The 17,642-nt window shown below is 43.0% G+C and overlaps 1 protein-coding gene across 4 annotated transcripts in view; it reads right to left on the bottom strand.

Annotated features, from left to right (window-relative positions):
* The window catches only part of XPO1 (exportin 1), a 321,445-nt gene that overhangs the window by 158,434 nt on the left and 145,369 nt on the right, over positions 1–17,642 (bottom strand). For all 4 annotated transcript variants that reach the window (XM_029593698.1, XM_029593697.1, XM_029593699.1 and 1 more), the window contains 4 exons: positions 14,523–14,651; positions 11,660–11,818; positions 10,345–10,542; positions 4,226–4,364 (listed from right to left, as the gene is read on the bottom strand). In XM_029593698.1, the coding sequence (XP_029449558.1) occupies positions 4,226–4,364; positions 10,345–10,542; positions 11,660–11,818; positions 14,523–14,651 (625 nt within the window). The remainder of the gene's footprint in view (positions 1–4,225; positions 4,365–10,344; positions 10,543–11,659; positions 11,819–14,522; positions 14,652–17,642) is intronic.

Raw genomic sequence — 17,642 nt, 5'->3', positions numbered from 1 at the left:
GATCCACGTCCCGCAGACCCAAGGCCTGAACCCGGCGAATACGCATCGCCACTGGAGTCTCTTCCCTTCGAGGAACTTTGCATGGAGGACCGGAGGGCCCCTGAGGGGGAAAAGGACCCTGCTTGTCACCCCCACTGGCCAGGAAGGCCTGATGCATTAATAAAATAAATTGTAGGGCCCAACGAACTACTCTCCAAAGGGTCAGAAAAATCCTCAGGGAAGCTCCCACTTGCTCCATGGGCCGCCCCGGGGCTCGAATCGGCCAGGGTGTGTGTGTGTGTGTGTGTGTGTGTGTGTGTGTGTGTGTGTGTAATCCCCTCCCCCCAGCACCCTGCTTTCAGGGTGCGAAAAGTACTCAAAATGGCCTGCTGAGTGGGACCGGGTCAGCCGGGGCCTCCTGAGCAGCAAGCAGCCTCCCGGTGCTGCTGCGAATCTCCTACTGCTGCCCCTCCAGTGCTATCCTCCCCACCAGAGAGGCACCGGCAACAAATGTTAGATGTGGCTCGACTGGGGAGCCGATCACTACAATGGGTACAACTGGCCCGTTCACGGCATGATCAGGAGGAAAAAACAAAACACTGCCATGAGAGAGCTGTCGGCTGGCCCGGGGAACGCAAAAATACTAAAATTTAAACCTCATCTCCTGACTGTCAACACCACAAAAATTGTTAACCTACCTGCTGCCGAGGGGAAGTCCCAGCCAGGAACTCCCCGCACCGCTCTGCCTGCCGTGCTCTTTTTTTTTTTTAAACAAAAAACTTTAACTAACAAATAAATAGGCTTTCTTTGAAGAGTCCAGTATGGGCAGCCATAGGGGAGTGAAGGGAGCTGTACCACTAGTTATCACCCCGCCGGCCAAAAAGGATGAGAAAGCTTGGGGCTCCCAATCCCTGCTCGTCCAAAGCCGCCTACAACCAGGGGGGATGGTTCTACCAGGACCTCACAAACCCCTGGAAGACTCCTAGATAAATTTCAACCCTAACTTTCTATTTTTTTTTTGTTTGGATCAGGACCGCAGGTTTTGCACCACCTCCATCTGCTGGAAGACAGAGAAATACTGAGGAGTAGCAGGTGGATCACCAGGGCGCTCTTGAAGTTTTTCTCTGTCTCCATCTGCTGGAAGGGAGGCAAAACCCAGCAGTCTAGACTGATCCAGTTACGTACAGGGAACTTAGAACGAAACCCATTTACCAGGTACAAAACAATTTCATGCGCATCAAAGTTACTTTCAACTATAACTCACATAAACCCCAATATCAAGGATTTTAAGTACTCAGGTGAAAATACCACACTGTCAAAATCAAAATATCACCAGTACTATTGATATATTAGATAGACGCTTAGGGTACATTTTGACCAGTCATAATAGGCTTCATCCTATAAGCAGATTTGCTAGATGATTGGCCTTATACTTAATCATCAGTCAATATCCTATATAATGAAGCAATTTTTTCAATATTTTCATTTGCATTGTGCAGTTTGTGTGACTTAACCTGTGAAATCGCTGAAGCCAAAAGTAATCTAATATATCTATAGTACTGGTGATATTTTGATCCTGACATCCAAGATATTTGCCATACCATACATTCCTTAATAAGAATCTCACACAACAGAAAGTTGCCGACCACCTCAAGGCAGCCCAGGGTGGGATGGTGGACTGGCTTGCCCTACTTCAAGGAAAGCAAATTATTAAGTAAGAAGTAATTTCACTTTCCTCTTCATCCAGGCAAGCCAGTCCACACCAGTTGGATGTACCAAAGCTACTCCCCAGAAGGGCGGGTGACTGTTTGAGGTCCAAGCAGCACTGCCCTAGCAAAGTATGAATCCTCCCTTGCAACCAGATCTAACCAATAGTATCTGGCAAACATATGCAAGGAAGGCCATGTTGCCGCTCTATAGATCTCCGCCAGAGAAAGCAAATGAAATTCCACCAAGGAAACAGTCTACACCTGGTTCGAAATAGATTTCGGAAGATGTTTTCTGGCATCCACATATGCCGCTGATACCACTTCCTTAATCCACTGAACCACTGTGGCACGAGAGGCCGCCTCCCCCTTCTTCACGTCACAATGAAGGTGAAAGAGCCGATCTGTCTTATGAAAGAAGTTGGTATCCTCCAGATTACGCAATAAATGCTGTTGAATGGAAAAACCATCAGTCCTCCTGGGACCCCCCCTTGGTCCTAGAGTACAAGACTCAAAGAGGAAACACAAAGTTTTGGACCTTAATTGGCTCTGAATACTGAAGAGATGGAGGGTGAGGAAGGAGAAAAGAGAGGTAACCAAGAACTCACACTGGTAGCCCTCTGGTCTCTAGCAATACTCCACGGAGGGAAGGAACTTGAAGCTGTCACCTCAGAAGCTGCCGACCACACAGACATCCTCTTCAGTTTAGTGCCAAGCTCAATTGAGGGAGGGATAATTTGTCTGTCACCCCAGGAACTGTGCACCAGAAATTTTCTGCTCACCCAGCCTAACCAAGCCTTCACTTTAAGCACAGGAAGTTTATCCACTATCTGCTGGAGAATATGGCAGGCTGGTGTCAGCACGGAAGTATATAAAGAGTGACATCAGCAAGACTATTGTTCTCCATCTCCATCTGCTGGATGGCATGTATACCCCACTTGTTCCAGACTGGTCTAACTGGATTAAGTGGAAAAGAATTTTCCTTGGGCTGTGCCCTTGGTGCCTGTGCCACAGCCCAATTGGGCCTTGTGTCTAAGCTTCCTCTCCTGTTCTAACCAGAACTGGGCTGCTGGTCCCAGTGCTAATTCCAAAGACCACACCCAGTGCCTAGGCTGGAGTGCCTCTCGTGCCTTATCGTTACAAATATTTGGGCGGATGGGAGATTAGATAGGCCATATGAGCGTTTTCTGTCATTAGTGCTCCTCCACCACCCACCCTTTTACCGCTATTTACTGCAGGCCTGGAGGAAAGGGAACAGATCCAAGATACAGTCTACCCAAGCTACTGGTCTGGGCGGCTGCTCAATCCCTGTGCTGCACAGCAAAAATTGCTCCAGTTCTGCTTGCTTTCCCTTTTTTCCCCCCCCAACCCACCAACTTTATTCATAGGCGAGCCTACACCAACCAGAGAAAGAGAGAGAGACCAACAGGGAGAATATGAAAGGAGGGAGGGGACAGCCTGAAGAAGGAACAGCCCTCAGTCAAAAGATACCATTTCTGGAAACGTCCTGGACCAAGTCTCACTTGACTGGGGAAGACCAAGCTCACAAGTCTGTCACCATAGAGTTCATCTCTGTCAGGTCAGAGCCTGACCTCAAAACAGTATGGATATACTGCCCTACCATCTTCTAAAGGCAGAAAATACTGGCAAAACTGAGCTAAGCACAGGACCCTGTACAGGAAAATATCAGCAAACTGGTTGCCTTCATCTGCTAGAAGAGGAGCACAATCCACTTGACTGGACAAGTCTGGCAGGACAAAGATGAAGTTTATTTTTTCATTCTTGCACTGCATACAGGTGTTTCCAATTCAGTAGTCTGCACATTTCCGTTTATACTTTATGGTCTTTATTCTGTATTTGGCAAGGGTCTGTGTGTTTTGCATGTGTGACTGAGGTGAGCTATTCTGCTAGTATAGTTTTTAAGTGGGGGGATCTACAGCAGTGTGGTTTGATCTGTTTTCCTAAAAGGTGTATTGGTGTTTTAGAGCCTGATATAATTGCAGTGTTGCCGTTTCATAGGTAGGGTTGTAACTGTTTGAATGCTGGCAGATAGTATTACTTTGGTGTGGGATGTTTACTATATTGTACCTTCAGTTTATTCATGGCTTTCTGAGGGCTTTTTTTTTTGGGTTAGAGTTTTTTTGGTCAGAGTTTTCTGGTTGGCACCACATCAGTGCATGTAAATGTAAAATATACGGTATACATTTTAAGTGATTTTTTACTTTGGAAGATCATACATTAAATGTCTTTCATGTAAAATCTATTATAAAGGCATAATATTTTTAATTATGAAGAGAGTCATCGTAGAGTGCGAGAGTGGGGTGCACAAGGCTGTAAGATTTGCCTAGGGCACCTAATACCCTTGCACTAGTCCTGCTACCAATACAAAACGTTTTGCAGAAGGGTGGGTAAAAATCGCTTGATCAATTTAAATGTGTAATATTTTTGAGCCAGATAAAGCATTCTGAAAGATATGGCTGGCACTATATAGATTTAAGATCTGGTAAAATTTGCCACTGTCAAGATTTTGGTGTACTTACCTAGGGTTTCCCTCATATTTTTGTACAAGTTAATGGAATCAGTGTCCTTCATGAATTCTCGCACAACCTCTCCCTGATCATTTTCCACAACCAGCACTTCCTCTGGTTTTGCCATTCGACTAACCATCAATAATCGGACCTACATACATGAAGAGAATATATTTACATTAAATATCAACATATGACTATGTTGCTTCTGTTTAACTACATCTTATGCATTTCTCTAAACTCTTTGCAAAAAAAAAAAAAAAGTGTGTAAATTCATGGTAGACCAATTGACAGACCTTAAAAATTTCATAATTCTCACTTCAGTTTGAATCCTCTGGTTGCAATATTTTTGCAAAACAATATCATAGAATTTCTCATTACACAACATCATATTAAATGACAATAGAAAAAAAGACCAACAATTTGCCTAGTTATTACTGCCCACATTGCAAGGATATATTCCAGCTGCCAGCAATAGAGCCAGAACAGTATGTCTCATCTTCCTCATTTGCATATACAACATCCCTCATCTAGGTCACACCCAAATCCCTTTCCTATCTCTAACCACAAAGCTTTATAAAAATCTAAATATCAATATTAGTGTAGCTATTATTCGAACCCTCCTAGGTTTCTGCGCAGCCTGCCAGACAGATCTAGCTTGCGCTTCAGTTAGGACATAAGCTTATACTGTGCTTGCAGCCTGCCTGAACAAGCCAGCTGCTAGTTTAAATCTTAACAGCCTAATCTAAATAGTTACCAATAGCACTAGTGTGGCTGTTATCCGAACAGCCAAACTCAGCTACTTGTTAATTCTATCACTGCAGCCTGCCAAACAGACCTAGCATATTGGCCTATGCTTCCACCATTTCATATTACCCAGACTGCCATTCATTCTGGCAGCTCCAGCATTAGTTGCATTGTTCAAATATAGCACTTTAAACACATGCCACTAGGCCAACATTTCTGTTCTTTTCATATTTTGTAAATGATTCTATGTGCTTATCCCATACCCTTTTAAAGTATGCTACTGTTCCAACTTCTGGTAGGGCATGCCACACACCTACCAACCTATCTGTGGAAAAAAAATTTTTTTGATGTTGCTCCCAAGTCAGGCTCCTTGCTTTAGAATTTTCCTTTCCAATTAAAAAGGCTTGCCTCCTGCAGATCACTGGTACCTGGTAGGTATTTGACTAATCTCTAGCATTATCTCCCTTCCCTTAGATATATACACATATATGACCTTGGGATTTTTGGTACAGACCCCACACTATTTTGGTAATCTTTCTCTGGACCCCATTCACTATATCCTTCTGGAGGTACAGCCTCCAAAACTAGTTAATACTCCAGGTGAAGTCTCACGAAAAAGCATAAATCACTTTCTCTCCTTATGCACCCTAGTATCTCTACAGCTCTGGCCACTACCTTGTTACACTGTTTCACTATCTTGAAATCTGACAAATCATCTGAGGTCTCTCCTGCTCTAATTTCTGTACCCCAAATACATAACACTGAATTTTATAGTACTGAAACTTTGCTGCCAAGCAGTCAAAGCAGTCTTAGATTGCTTAGATTGTTGTAGAATATTAAATATCATCCACAAAAAGATAACCAATTAATGTTGATGTATCGACCCAGAATATGCATTTACCGTTGAAATGAAGTAGATTTTACATAAAATCGTCCTAGAAAATATATTTGCTAGAAAATGTATATGATGTTATATCGACCTAGAATATGAGCATTGAAACAGAATAGGAATGTTGATCCAGCAACCGGAGGCTGATATTGTAACCCCATTATAATCTGATTTGGAACATGGTATACAAAATGCCTAAATAAATAAAATTCTCTGCAATACTGCTTAAAGATACTGAGCACAACTAGCCCAAGGACCAATCCCTCAGGCACTACACTCATTACCTTTAGTTATCTGAATAAGATAATGTTATCTATTATGCCTAGAATAAATGTCATTCATTACCCACTTTAGATCTTTAATCTACCTATTGCAGACTGTTTAATGCAGGCAAGAACTGTCTTCCTTTTGTTATATTCCTGCTATTTTTAAAGGCAATTTGTTTTTGCATTTTAGAAGCAGAAATATAATGGCAGAAAGACCATACGGCCTATCAAGTCTGCCTATTCACATCAGCTTTACAATCCCTAGCACTCCCTCAGAGATCCTCTGCGTTTATCCCATGCTTTCTAAAATTCAGATAGTGTCCTCATCTCCATCACCATCATGGGGAGGCTGTTCCATACATCCACTACCCTCTGTTAAATATTTCCTTAGATTACTTCAGAGTCTACCTCTTTATACTCATCCCAAGACCCCTCATTCTAGAGACTCCTTTCATTTGAAAGAGGCCCGCTTCCACTACATGGAAACATTGTGGGTATTTAAATATCACTATCATATCTCCCTTATCCTGCTTTTTTTTCAAGGGTTTACATGTTTAGCAAAGCTACTTACCTGGTAATAGGTGTTCTCCATGGACAGCAGAACAAACAGTCACACAAGATGGTGACATCATCTGATGACATACTCAGCCCTCACTCTCTCCTAGCCCAGAAACATGTGTGTACACGTTCTAGACATGTGCTAACACTGCCGCACGTCGCTCTTTCAGTCTATTTTCTACTCTCTTCTCTTCCCAGGGAAGAGGAAGGGATTGTGTAACTATTTGTTCTGCTGTCCACGGAGAATACCCATTACAGATAAGGAACTTTGCTTTCTCAGTAGACAGGCATAAACAAGTCACACAAGATGGGATTCCCCAGCTAAAGGTTGCTTTTTTTTTTCTCTCATTTGTGCAATCCATGGATATAGAGCAGTAAGTTGGCTATTCATTTCAGATTGTTACTGAGCACACATTATCCGAATCTTCTGTGCGTGAGACTCTTGATCCAAACAATAGTGCTGAATAAAAGATGTGCATAGATGACTATGTTGCTGTTTTGCAGATGTCCTGCACAGATGAGGAGTTGAGATGGGTTAAAGTCATGGTGACAGCTGATGAGCCTTTGCCTGGTTTGTAATCTGATAATTCTGGGCTTCGTAACTGAGAATACATTGGGAAAACCATTTCAACACTATCTGTTTTGTTACTTATTTAACTTTATTTTATTTATTTACAGCAATTTTTTGCCCACCCAATTGCCAGACATCTGTTCTGGGAGGCTTACAATTTCACATACACAAGCCAGAAACAAAAAAGAAAAGAAATGAATTGGGTACTCTATGCATTTTAGTTCTCTCTACATACAATAGCGTACCCTTCTACAATTCAATGTGTAAATAGCCTGTTCTTTGGTGATGTGGATTTGGGGAAAATGTGGGTAACGCTATCACCTGGATTAGATGGAATTGGGACATTATTTTTGGTAGAAACTTGGGATGAGTATGTAATACTACTCGACTCTTAGGTGTAAGAAGAGTAAGTTACTAGAGCTTGTAGCTTATTTACTCTCTGAGTTGATGTTATGGCTATCAGGAAGAGTGTTTTCCATGTCACAAAATTTAAGTCTGTTTTAACATATGCTCCTATGGTGGCTTCATTAACTGTAGTAACAATGTAATGAGATCCCATCGTGGTGATGGTCTCTTAACTGGAGGCTTTAAATTGTAAAATCCTTTAATAAATCCAGAAACTATTGGATGGGAAATTAGTTGGTCACTTCCATATTGGTGATAAGATGCAATGGGCGCTCAGATGTACTCTTACTACGTTAGACTTTAAGCCAGTTTTGATTAGACACATTATGTAATCTATGAACAGTTGGATGAGACAGAAGGTGTCTGAACTCTGTGTTGACAGCAGTGGTTAAATCTCATCCATTTATAGATTGTGAGCCTTCTGGGAACAGGGAAATACCTACAGTACCTGAATGTAATGTGCTTTGATGTACTTGGGGAAAAACAAAAAGTGGAATATAAATCAAATGAATAAAATAGATTCTATGGCTGGTTTCCTTGCTACAAGCAATACTTAACTTACTTCTTCGGCAGCTGAAGTCTTTGAATTAGCTCGCTTTCAACATCCAGGCTGTGGTCAGTGCTAGAGACTGGAAACTGGGATGGAGAACTGTTCTTCCATACTAAATTAGGCGGTAATATCTTAAGGGCAACCTGACTTAGAAAATAACCACTGCTATTATTAGCAACAGTAACCAAATAGGAACTTCCCATAAAGGGAAGCTTCATCAGCTGAGATTTAAAAATTGAGTATACTGACCAATTTCTCAGCTACAGCAAACAGTATGCTGCCACCATAGAAGCCATGCTGCATGTGGCAGTACACACAAAATCATTCAAAGCATCTGCCAAGACAATCACACAAAGCTCTAGCTGCACTGCTTCTTCCAATGCCATTCCTGTATTCTCTGTAATCCTTTCCTGGAGACGATGGGTTAAAAGGAGACGATGGGTTAAAAGGAGACAAGATCTAGTTTCAATACCACTTACCAGTCTACAAGCAAAGGCCTATTTCAGAAAAGAATCAATCTTCCGGTCCTAAGCCTCTCTCATACCCATAATCCCTTCAAATGGGACAGTGGTCCTTCTTATAACAGCACAGAACAGGGCATCCACTCGTGGCACAATTGCTCTCTATCTCCAGAAGAGAATACAGCTTTGCCATAGCCTTAGTTCCCTAAAAATCTCCCTGTAGAGACTTCCACTCTGAGACCACCAGATCCCAAACAATATTATGAAAGGGAAAAGGCTCTGGCTGGCTTCTTTAAAGTTAGCATGATGGGATCCCCTTCCAAATTTTCCTCCTCTGTTTTAATTCTGCAATATTCAGATTTCTTAGCTACTGGACAATTAGAAGTCAGCTTCTCTTTCCTAAATTAATAAATCATGGAGAATCATAGTCCTACCTAAGAGACTATTTCCCTTCCTCCAGTTTGCTCCCACATCACTCTTATGATCCCCAACAGAGGATTTCCCCTGAGGCACCCAATCCCACTGAACAAGCTTCTTCCCTTGCTCTCTTTAAGGGTCCCAAAGAACTCCCCTTCTGAGCCCAAGAGGAAGTACCACCTGTCCTGGCCTTCTGGCCCCAGGCAAGGACCTGCTGCAGTACATAAAGTTGGGGGACAAAGCAGAAAACAACTGCAAGACTCGAGACTGCATTAGGAGCCAAGAGTCCCCCCAAGGAATAGATCCCTTTGCCGAAATAATAGGATCTCTGGCACTGGATCCTATCTTTCCCTCCTGTGTCTGAAGGACCTACACGGGTGGGAACAGGCCCCTTCTCGGAGCTCAGCTGCTGGCCCTGTTCCTCCTCTACACTGCAGGCACACTAAGCAACTCCCCATCCCAGATGGCAAAAAAACCCAAAACAAAACAGAAAAAACCCCACTCCCATGATTTCAGTCCTGCAAAGCTACGTGCATCCTCTACTCACCCCAAGTCTCTCTCAATCTCCCATGGCCAATTGCTTCCGTTGGAGCAACTCAGGAGCACTCCTCTTCTCAATTTTCTGCTTGTCCTTTCAATATTTTAAACTTTATACGCACAGGCAACAGGGCTCCGGGAGACCAGAGGCACCACCACCAGCCCCTTACTTGAAGTGTGTGTGTGTGGGGTGTGGGGGGGGGGGGGGGGGAGAGAGGGAGGGAATAAGAGAAGACACAAGGGGTACCATGGGATGTAATCAGGGGATCCAATTCAATCTCAACTGGAAAAAAACAATTTTTCCAGTCTCCCCTTAACCAGGCCCTCAAGCCCCCTGGCATCGGCTATGCTCTCCCCAGGTGAGGATCAGTCTTCAGACTGTCACTCCAGAAGCTGTCCAACTCATCCAAATTCCTTTCACCAGGTCTACACCAGGCAGCAAGTTAACTCTCCTACCATCTACTGGAGACAGAGAATACTGGCAGGCTGAATGCAGAACATGACCTTATTATAGGGTGATGTCAACAAGCTTGTTCTGCCTCCCTGCTGACAGGGGAGTATAACTAGTTTGGACTGGTCTGGCAGGCTGAAGAAGAAGTTTAACATTTATTATGATACCCAGAACCCCATCAAATACAGTCAATATATTTTAAAGCATGGTCTTTTTACCATTTAACCATAAAATAAGAAATTAAGAAGGAATACTTGATTCAGAAGATAAAATAATTACCTTGGACAGAACTGGTAAATAAAGCTGTCTCCTGGGAGGAACATCAAAATGTTGGCTTCCAGAAAGCAACGGAGAAGCAGATGTTGAAAATGGACTCTCTCTATATAGTTCAGCAGCCAAATGATTCCAGTACTCAAGACATATCTTAAAAATCTCTGTTTCTTCCACTTCAGATACCAGCAGCATATAATGAAGAGCCTAAATAAAGGCATAGTATAAACTAATTAATCATTTCAAGGTTTTTCAAAGCTAGCATTACATCCTTCAATCATTTTTCAGATTCAAAGATTTTTAAAATTTTCATAAAATTATCGCTATAATGATATAATCAATACAGGCCTGAGAGACATACAACTCAAGTTGCCTCTAAATCTTAACACAGAGAAACCAGCATATATTTTTGAACCCCAATAACCCTTCAAATTCCCATGCCTCTTCAATGCAGGCCATCATTTCTTCTCTATATTATCACATTTTTTTTTTTTTAAATCAATCATTTTCCTTCGACACACAAAAACTTTCACCAACAGATGCCCCCCATATCAAGACCATTTCGTAAAATTTTGAATCAAACCAATTGGTTAATCAAATTTTTTCCCAATAAATGTAATCTAAATATGCTGCTGCATATCACACACAATATCTGAAACAGACCCCAAAATCTTTACTATTAAGTAACATGGTCTCTTCAGAGGATCTGCACTCAGATTCCCCCATCTACTGGGATTGACCGAGTCTGAGAAGCCAGAGATGTGTTATGTTCAGGCCAGGGAAGGGAGGGAGGGAAGAACACTGCAGGCCAACCGGCATTGAGAGGATCTGATTCAGAGAAGACACTCCAAGCCCTTGGATCATCATGCACTCCCCCCTTTGCCATGAGGAATCCAAATCAGAGGGAGGAATAAAAATGCGACATGGACCTTATAAGATATTACTACTACAACAGAATTACAATACCCAACATTTATTTCACTATGAGGACCAGAAGATTATATATATATATGTCAAGTGGATATTTTGGTTTGCATGAAGGACTTCAAATTACAAAACAGAAAGTTTCAGTGTTCTCCTCTCTAAGGCACAAAATTAAAATGACTTTACCACACCTTACATCTGCAACATCTACAAAAAGTACCATCCACAATTTTCTTATCCACTTTATATGGTCATTTCAGCAAATTGTTTTACATTTTAAATACTGATAATTGCTGCAACTTACACCTTACATTCAATCAAGCAACTATAGTAACCTTAAATTCATGAAACAGACCATAACCACCAGATGTCACAGTGAATATGATTTTAGACAGCTTACCTCCATTAAAGTTTCTCTCAGATTTAACCTCTTTTCTATAAGCTGACCATGTTCTTTCAGAAAGGTGCAAAGAAACAAGCTGAGATTCTGAATGAAATTCTGTTCGTCATCTTTCCCGTTTGAGTATGCAAGACGAATATTGGTATTTAAAGGAAGCATCTACAAAGAATTAGAAATGTGATATTCAATAATTGGTTTACTTTATACTGTACGTTATATATATGAATCATAACTGTTTTTGCTTTTACCTCTTAACTGACTTTAAAAAAGTAAGAGACTTTCAAACAGTAAGTACTATTTCCTTATTTGGAAATGCACAAGTTCTTGACTTAAAGCATTTTGAGTTACAATTTGAAGTTATATATTTCTAAATTGACAACAATTATCCAACTTACAACACTTGTTTCAACTTTAAGGCACTCAAGTGTCTTCCAGTGGGTGTGCTTGACCTTGAGGCCTAGTTAGGTGACATCAACAGAAGAGTGCTAGGGCCTCCTCTCCTCAGAACAATGTACTGTAGGCATGCCTCGGTACATTGTTCTTTGGACATAAAAAAAGTTTTCAAATGTGTCTATGCTTTTTACAGTACTACGTACTACTAAATTCTAGATTATTTTGGCATAAATAGGGAATTGGGCCTTGCTGATGGAGGCAACTAGAGAAATTACTTAAATGATAATTTAATTATCCTGTTGTGAATCTGCCTGCGAAATGCGAGCAGACTCCCTACCTTTCTTCAGCCAAAGCGCGGCCAGCCAGGCCTCGGCAGACACTGTCCAGTGGCAGGCCGAGCCGCGACACTCGGGGCCTCCCCGCGGTCTTAGTACTGCCGGCGGAGGTCTCCTCGCGATGTAGCCGCTCCTGCAGCCTACCTCATCCTCTTCTTTCGCGGCGGGGTTGCCGCCACCAAGAACTCCTCCTCCACGGCCCGGAGGTCGCCAGCATTGCCTTCATGCTGAGCGGCAGGGCCTCTTCGCGGCCTGGTGCCACCGCTCGGACCCTTGCTTCCTGCAGCAGAGGGTTGCCCCTGCCACTGCCGCTCTGCTGTTCATCTTCGCAGCGGATGCAGTTGCCGGGCCTTACTCCCATGCGGCAGGGACGCCACCGACATGATTGTCTTCTCTTCTGCCTCTCCTTAGGCGCCGGCGTGCGCCTCTTCAATGTATTTAAAGGGTCTACGGCCGGATATGCCCCGGCTCCCACCTGATGACTACTTCCTGCTTCAGCCCTATAAAAGGGCCTTGCCTGCCTTCAGTCAGGGCCTTCGGATCGGGTTTCACAGTCTGTGTCCTCTTCTTCGGTCCAGGTCCTCCGTGGTCTTCTACTGCTTTGATGGCTTCATCTTCATGTTCCTAATGTCCTTTGTCCGTGCCTCCAGATGTCCGATGTTCTTCGCCTCTGCCTCCAGTTCCTTGGTTCCTGGATTTCCACTTTCCCGGCGTGCCATTGTCATGGTCCATGACCAGCCCACGGGCGGGCTGTGTAGGGCGCCTCATGGCACATTGCAATCTTCATCTCCGCAGGGCTAGCCTCCGGAAGACTTCTGCTTGTCCCCTGTCTCTTGAATCCCGAGTTGTCAGAGAATCGTGTATCTTGAATCCTGAGCTTGTGTCCTGTCCCTGTCTTCGGAGTCCCTTGCATTTGTGGCCATCCATATCTAAGACTCCGTTTGAACCTGCTCCACGTCAGCGTGGTCCGCGACCAGCCTCAGGCAGCTATGTAGGGCGCGCCCCAGTGCAGGCCTCTTTGGGATCTTTGCCATGTTCCAGTCATCTACTCCACACCTCGTCTAGAGCCTGCTTCGAGCCTAGCGTGGTCTGCGACCAGCCCCGCGGGTGGGCTGTGTAGGGCGCACTGCGCCACAGTCTCAACCCAGTACTTGATCTTGCTCTTGTATACTTTTGCCTGCAGTACCTTGCTCCTGAACCTTCGTCCAAGAGTCTTCACCTATGTCTACTTCCAAGAGTCTTCCATGTTCAAAGGCCTCCATCTGCCCTCATCCTCTGTCTGGCCTGCCGCCTATTGCCGTTACCCAGCGGCAGGACAAAAGGCCTTGGAATGGTCTGAGGACTGTTCATTGACCAACATTGTGTTGCTGGTCTTCTTGGGATGTGCAGATCTGGTACAGGGTCAGACCTTCAGTCTTCACTCCAGCTTTCTTCTGTTTCTTGTTTGCCCGTGCTTGTATTGGCTCACCTCTCGCTGCGCTCTCTGGGCTCCTCCCTGAGTGGCGTGGCGATCCAGGGGCTCACATCTCCCATCAGAAGCGACCGCGCCTCCGCGCTCATAACATTTTCTTAGTGTAGACAGAAGGTCTCAGGACCAATGGGTTATGTGCTCCCCTACTGGCAGATAGAGACCTACCGATGGACATATGCTCTCGGCTCCAGTGGTGGCTTACAGGAAGTTCACCTAAGCAAGGGTGTAACCTATCCCCACAGAACTGGATCATCAACAAGGCTTGCAACTCTTTTGCATATATGAATTCTGTTAAGAGTTTCCTTCATAGTTTATTCCATATTGTTGTGTGGTCTTAATCTATAATTTCCCCTATATATAGTGAACTATTTATCCGAAGCACCATTAACAAGAAACTCGTTATCTGGAAAACAATTGCAATTTCCAAGCTCTGATCCATTATCTGGAAGAGCTCCCATTGTCTAAAAATTGTTTGGCTCCATATGATAAGTTATCCAGAAAAAAAACCCTTTACCCAAAATTATTTTATCAAGAAACACCCATCACCCAAAACACAAATTAATTATACAAAAGACCAATGCAATTGCCAACTCTAGACTAAATATGAAAACGATTTTAGTCAAAGCTAAGTAATTCCTATGGCTACGACAAGCATTGAAGTTACCTGTTTTAGCTGCATCATTGTCAATGTAAATAGTGTCACAAATTGTTCTTCATATTGGCTTACACTCACACCTGCTATCTCAGTGAGGCACTTCAGAGAAACATTTCGAAACATTGGAACATTTAAAAACTAGGGGGAAAAAAAAAAGAGAAAAAAATTTCAAATTTTTCGACCTTGGATAAGAAAGCCCTCTAAGAAATGTTAAATTATAGGTAACTATAAAAGTGAACTGTTTAAGGTTATACCAGGAAAGTTTGTTTATACACTAAATGTAACAAGAAAAAAACAACTATAAATAATCATAATTTACAAAGTTAATATGCCCAGATTTTGATTGTCCCAAATAAGATCCTGAAGTGTAACAGAGTCCAAAAATAGGCACTCTGTAAGCAGCATTTTTCATCTATTGCAGGAGAAATTTCACCTTACCTGATAATTTCCTTGAGTCCAGGCAGATCAGTCTAATTGCAGAGGTTTATGCTCCCCTACAAACAGACAGAGACAGAGAACAGGTTTGCAGATGTTACCCTTATAGGATCCCATGCTGCCATAGCCTGCCAGTATTCAATGTAACAAGATAAGGAAAAGTCAACACTCTATCCCCTACTAAGCAAAGGTTTCCATGGGAGACCATATTCTAAACATCCCCTCCCAGGGGACATTATCTTGAGGAACAAAGCCAATCACAGCCATCTGATAAAGTCAGCCTGAATTGCGGAATAAACATGATCTGCACACTTAAGAACTTGACCAATGTAAATACTCTGGGAGGGATCTGAATGGTCTGGCTGGACTCAAAGGAAATAAAGTACATTTTTTTTTTCCTCTTCATCCATCCAGATCAATCCAGATGTATGGTATGAACCCAAGCTATAACTCATCTGGGTAGGTCCTGCTAGACTTGCTCGCAAAACCCCCAAACCAATCATTGCATCTACCTTGGTTCAGATATTGAGATAATGCTTCGAGAACAAATAAGAAAGCCAACTCAACTGTAGCCTGCACTTTAGGAGGATGTGCACTCAGTCAAGATACCATCAAGCTCTTAGCTATATAAACAGTTTATGACCTTCTTAAATTAGTACTCCTATCTTCTGCAGTGTAAGTTCCCTACAAACACCAAAAAGCCATCCACTTAAGGAAAGACAAGAGCAGCTGCTCCCAGTCCCAGAACACAATTCCTTCTTATGGAGAAAGGAATCCTGACTAATTCCGGTATGATTCCAAAATCACCTTAGAAGAATTAAGAAGCCATGTGAATAGATGTCTTCCTCCAAGAACTTCAAGAAGAGTTCTCTACAAAAACCTTTAATCAGAAAATTCCTAGTAATCAAGTCGGTCTCTATCAACAAAACTCTTAACAGAACCTTTACTGATGCCTTCCTGATTGGCTCAAGGAGAATACTGTCCTAGGCATATCAGAAGCAGGAAGGAATTATTTTTCTCCTGTGCTGCAGAATCTGCTCCACACATCCGGGTAAGAAATCAATAGCCTATCAATCAGGAAATCCCTACACCAGGCAACAGTCGCCACCTGTACCTCTAGAAAAAGACAGGGCAATGCCTTAACCAACCCTTTTGCAAGGAGGCCCAATTATAAATCACATACACCCCAGTCATGAAGGTTCCTCTGGACTGAAAAGGTAGAAACTACATCACCTAACTGCCCTCTTAGACAAACATGACCTTACATAAACACAGGTCCGAAACACGGGTCCGTGTTGGGGGACTGTTGCAAAACACTTTTCATTGAAAGGAGTCACCGTGTTGAAATAAAAGAACTTTAAGTGTTAAACTATGACCAAGTAAAGTTTCATTTGCACTTTTGGTGATACATCAAATGTGAAGTGCATTTTTGCTTCAGTATATTATTGGACATCTTACATAAACAAAACCATGAGAATTCCTAATGCACTAATGGACCCTGGAAAACAGACCTCCAAATTGAGAAGACAAGAGAACTCCATCCAGGAATCTCATCAAATCTTCAGAGCAGGGCCTACAGTGCTAACCTGGAGGCTATCGAAAATACCAAATGTGGAAAACCCACTATCCTATCAGGTCCTGGCCCAACAAGGGCCACCAAGAAAACCACTACAGAAGACTCAGAACCAAAATATCCAGAACAGTTGAACATTTCTCTTTCCATGGCTGAAAAAATGTTCTGCCTTGCAACTGCTGCCACTGATCATCAAGTCCATATGTGGGTCTGCCCTTCTTTTCCCAAGCTGGGAGAGCGCAGTCGCAGGCACCTCCCACTCTCTTGGGTCCAGCATATCTTGGCCTAGGAATCTACCAGGAAATTCCATCCATCTGATGAAATTGGCAAGTAGCTCATTTAAAACAAATCTGAGAAAATTCTTTTTCACTCAACACATAATTAAGCTCTGGAATTCATTGCCAGAGGATGTGTTCACGGCAGTTAGTGTAGCTGGGTTTTAAAAAGGTTTGGATAAGTTTCTAGAGCAGAAGTCCATAAACTATTAATCAATAAGGATTAGTAGATTGGGATCTATTCATTTAATGTTTGGGTACTTGGTTGGCCACTGCTGGACACAGGATACTGGGCTTGATGGACCCTTGGTCTGACCCAGTATGGCTTATCTTATGTTCTTATGCTGAATCTCCAAGACCACCCCTGTGAGCCTCTGCCCATTTCAGCACCTCATTTACCTCTGTCACCTGAGGATCCCTGGTTCCTCTCTAGCAACACATGTCACACATGTCATCATTGTAGCAATGCCAAAGAGAATTTTAATCACCTAACCCTGGATAAGGGGAGGCAAACCTAAGAAATGCCTTTATCATTCTTGTTCCTAACCAATTGCTGGACCATTACTACTACACTGGATTTTCGTCTCCTGAGCCACCTGGTACCATCAAGAGTGCTCCCCAAGCCAGGAGACTGGTCTTGGTTGTCACCAATACCCACGCAGGGATTTCTACACTACCAAAATCCTGACCACTAGCCACCAGATTAAGGTGGCTCTAGCTACTTCTCGAAGGCTAAGATTCATTGTAATACCTGAGACTGAGGCAGCCTCCTCGACAAAACGGCTCTCTGCAAGGGACTGCCTCCTTGGAACCTAAAATGTGAATGAAATACACACTTTGAGCTCT

This window comes from Rhinatrema bivittatum, chromosome 3 (genome assembly GCF_901001135.1).
Source record: "Rhinatrema bivittatum chromosome 3, aRhiBiv1.1, whole genome shotgun sequence".
Classification (NCBI taxonomy): Eukaryota; Metazoa; Chordata; class Amphibia; order Gymnophiona; family Rhinatrematidae; genus Rhinatrema; species Rhinatrema bivittatum.
Note: the sequence above shows the minus strand (reverse complement) of the source record. Positions and strands in the feature narration are given on the sequence as shown.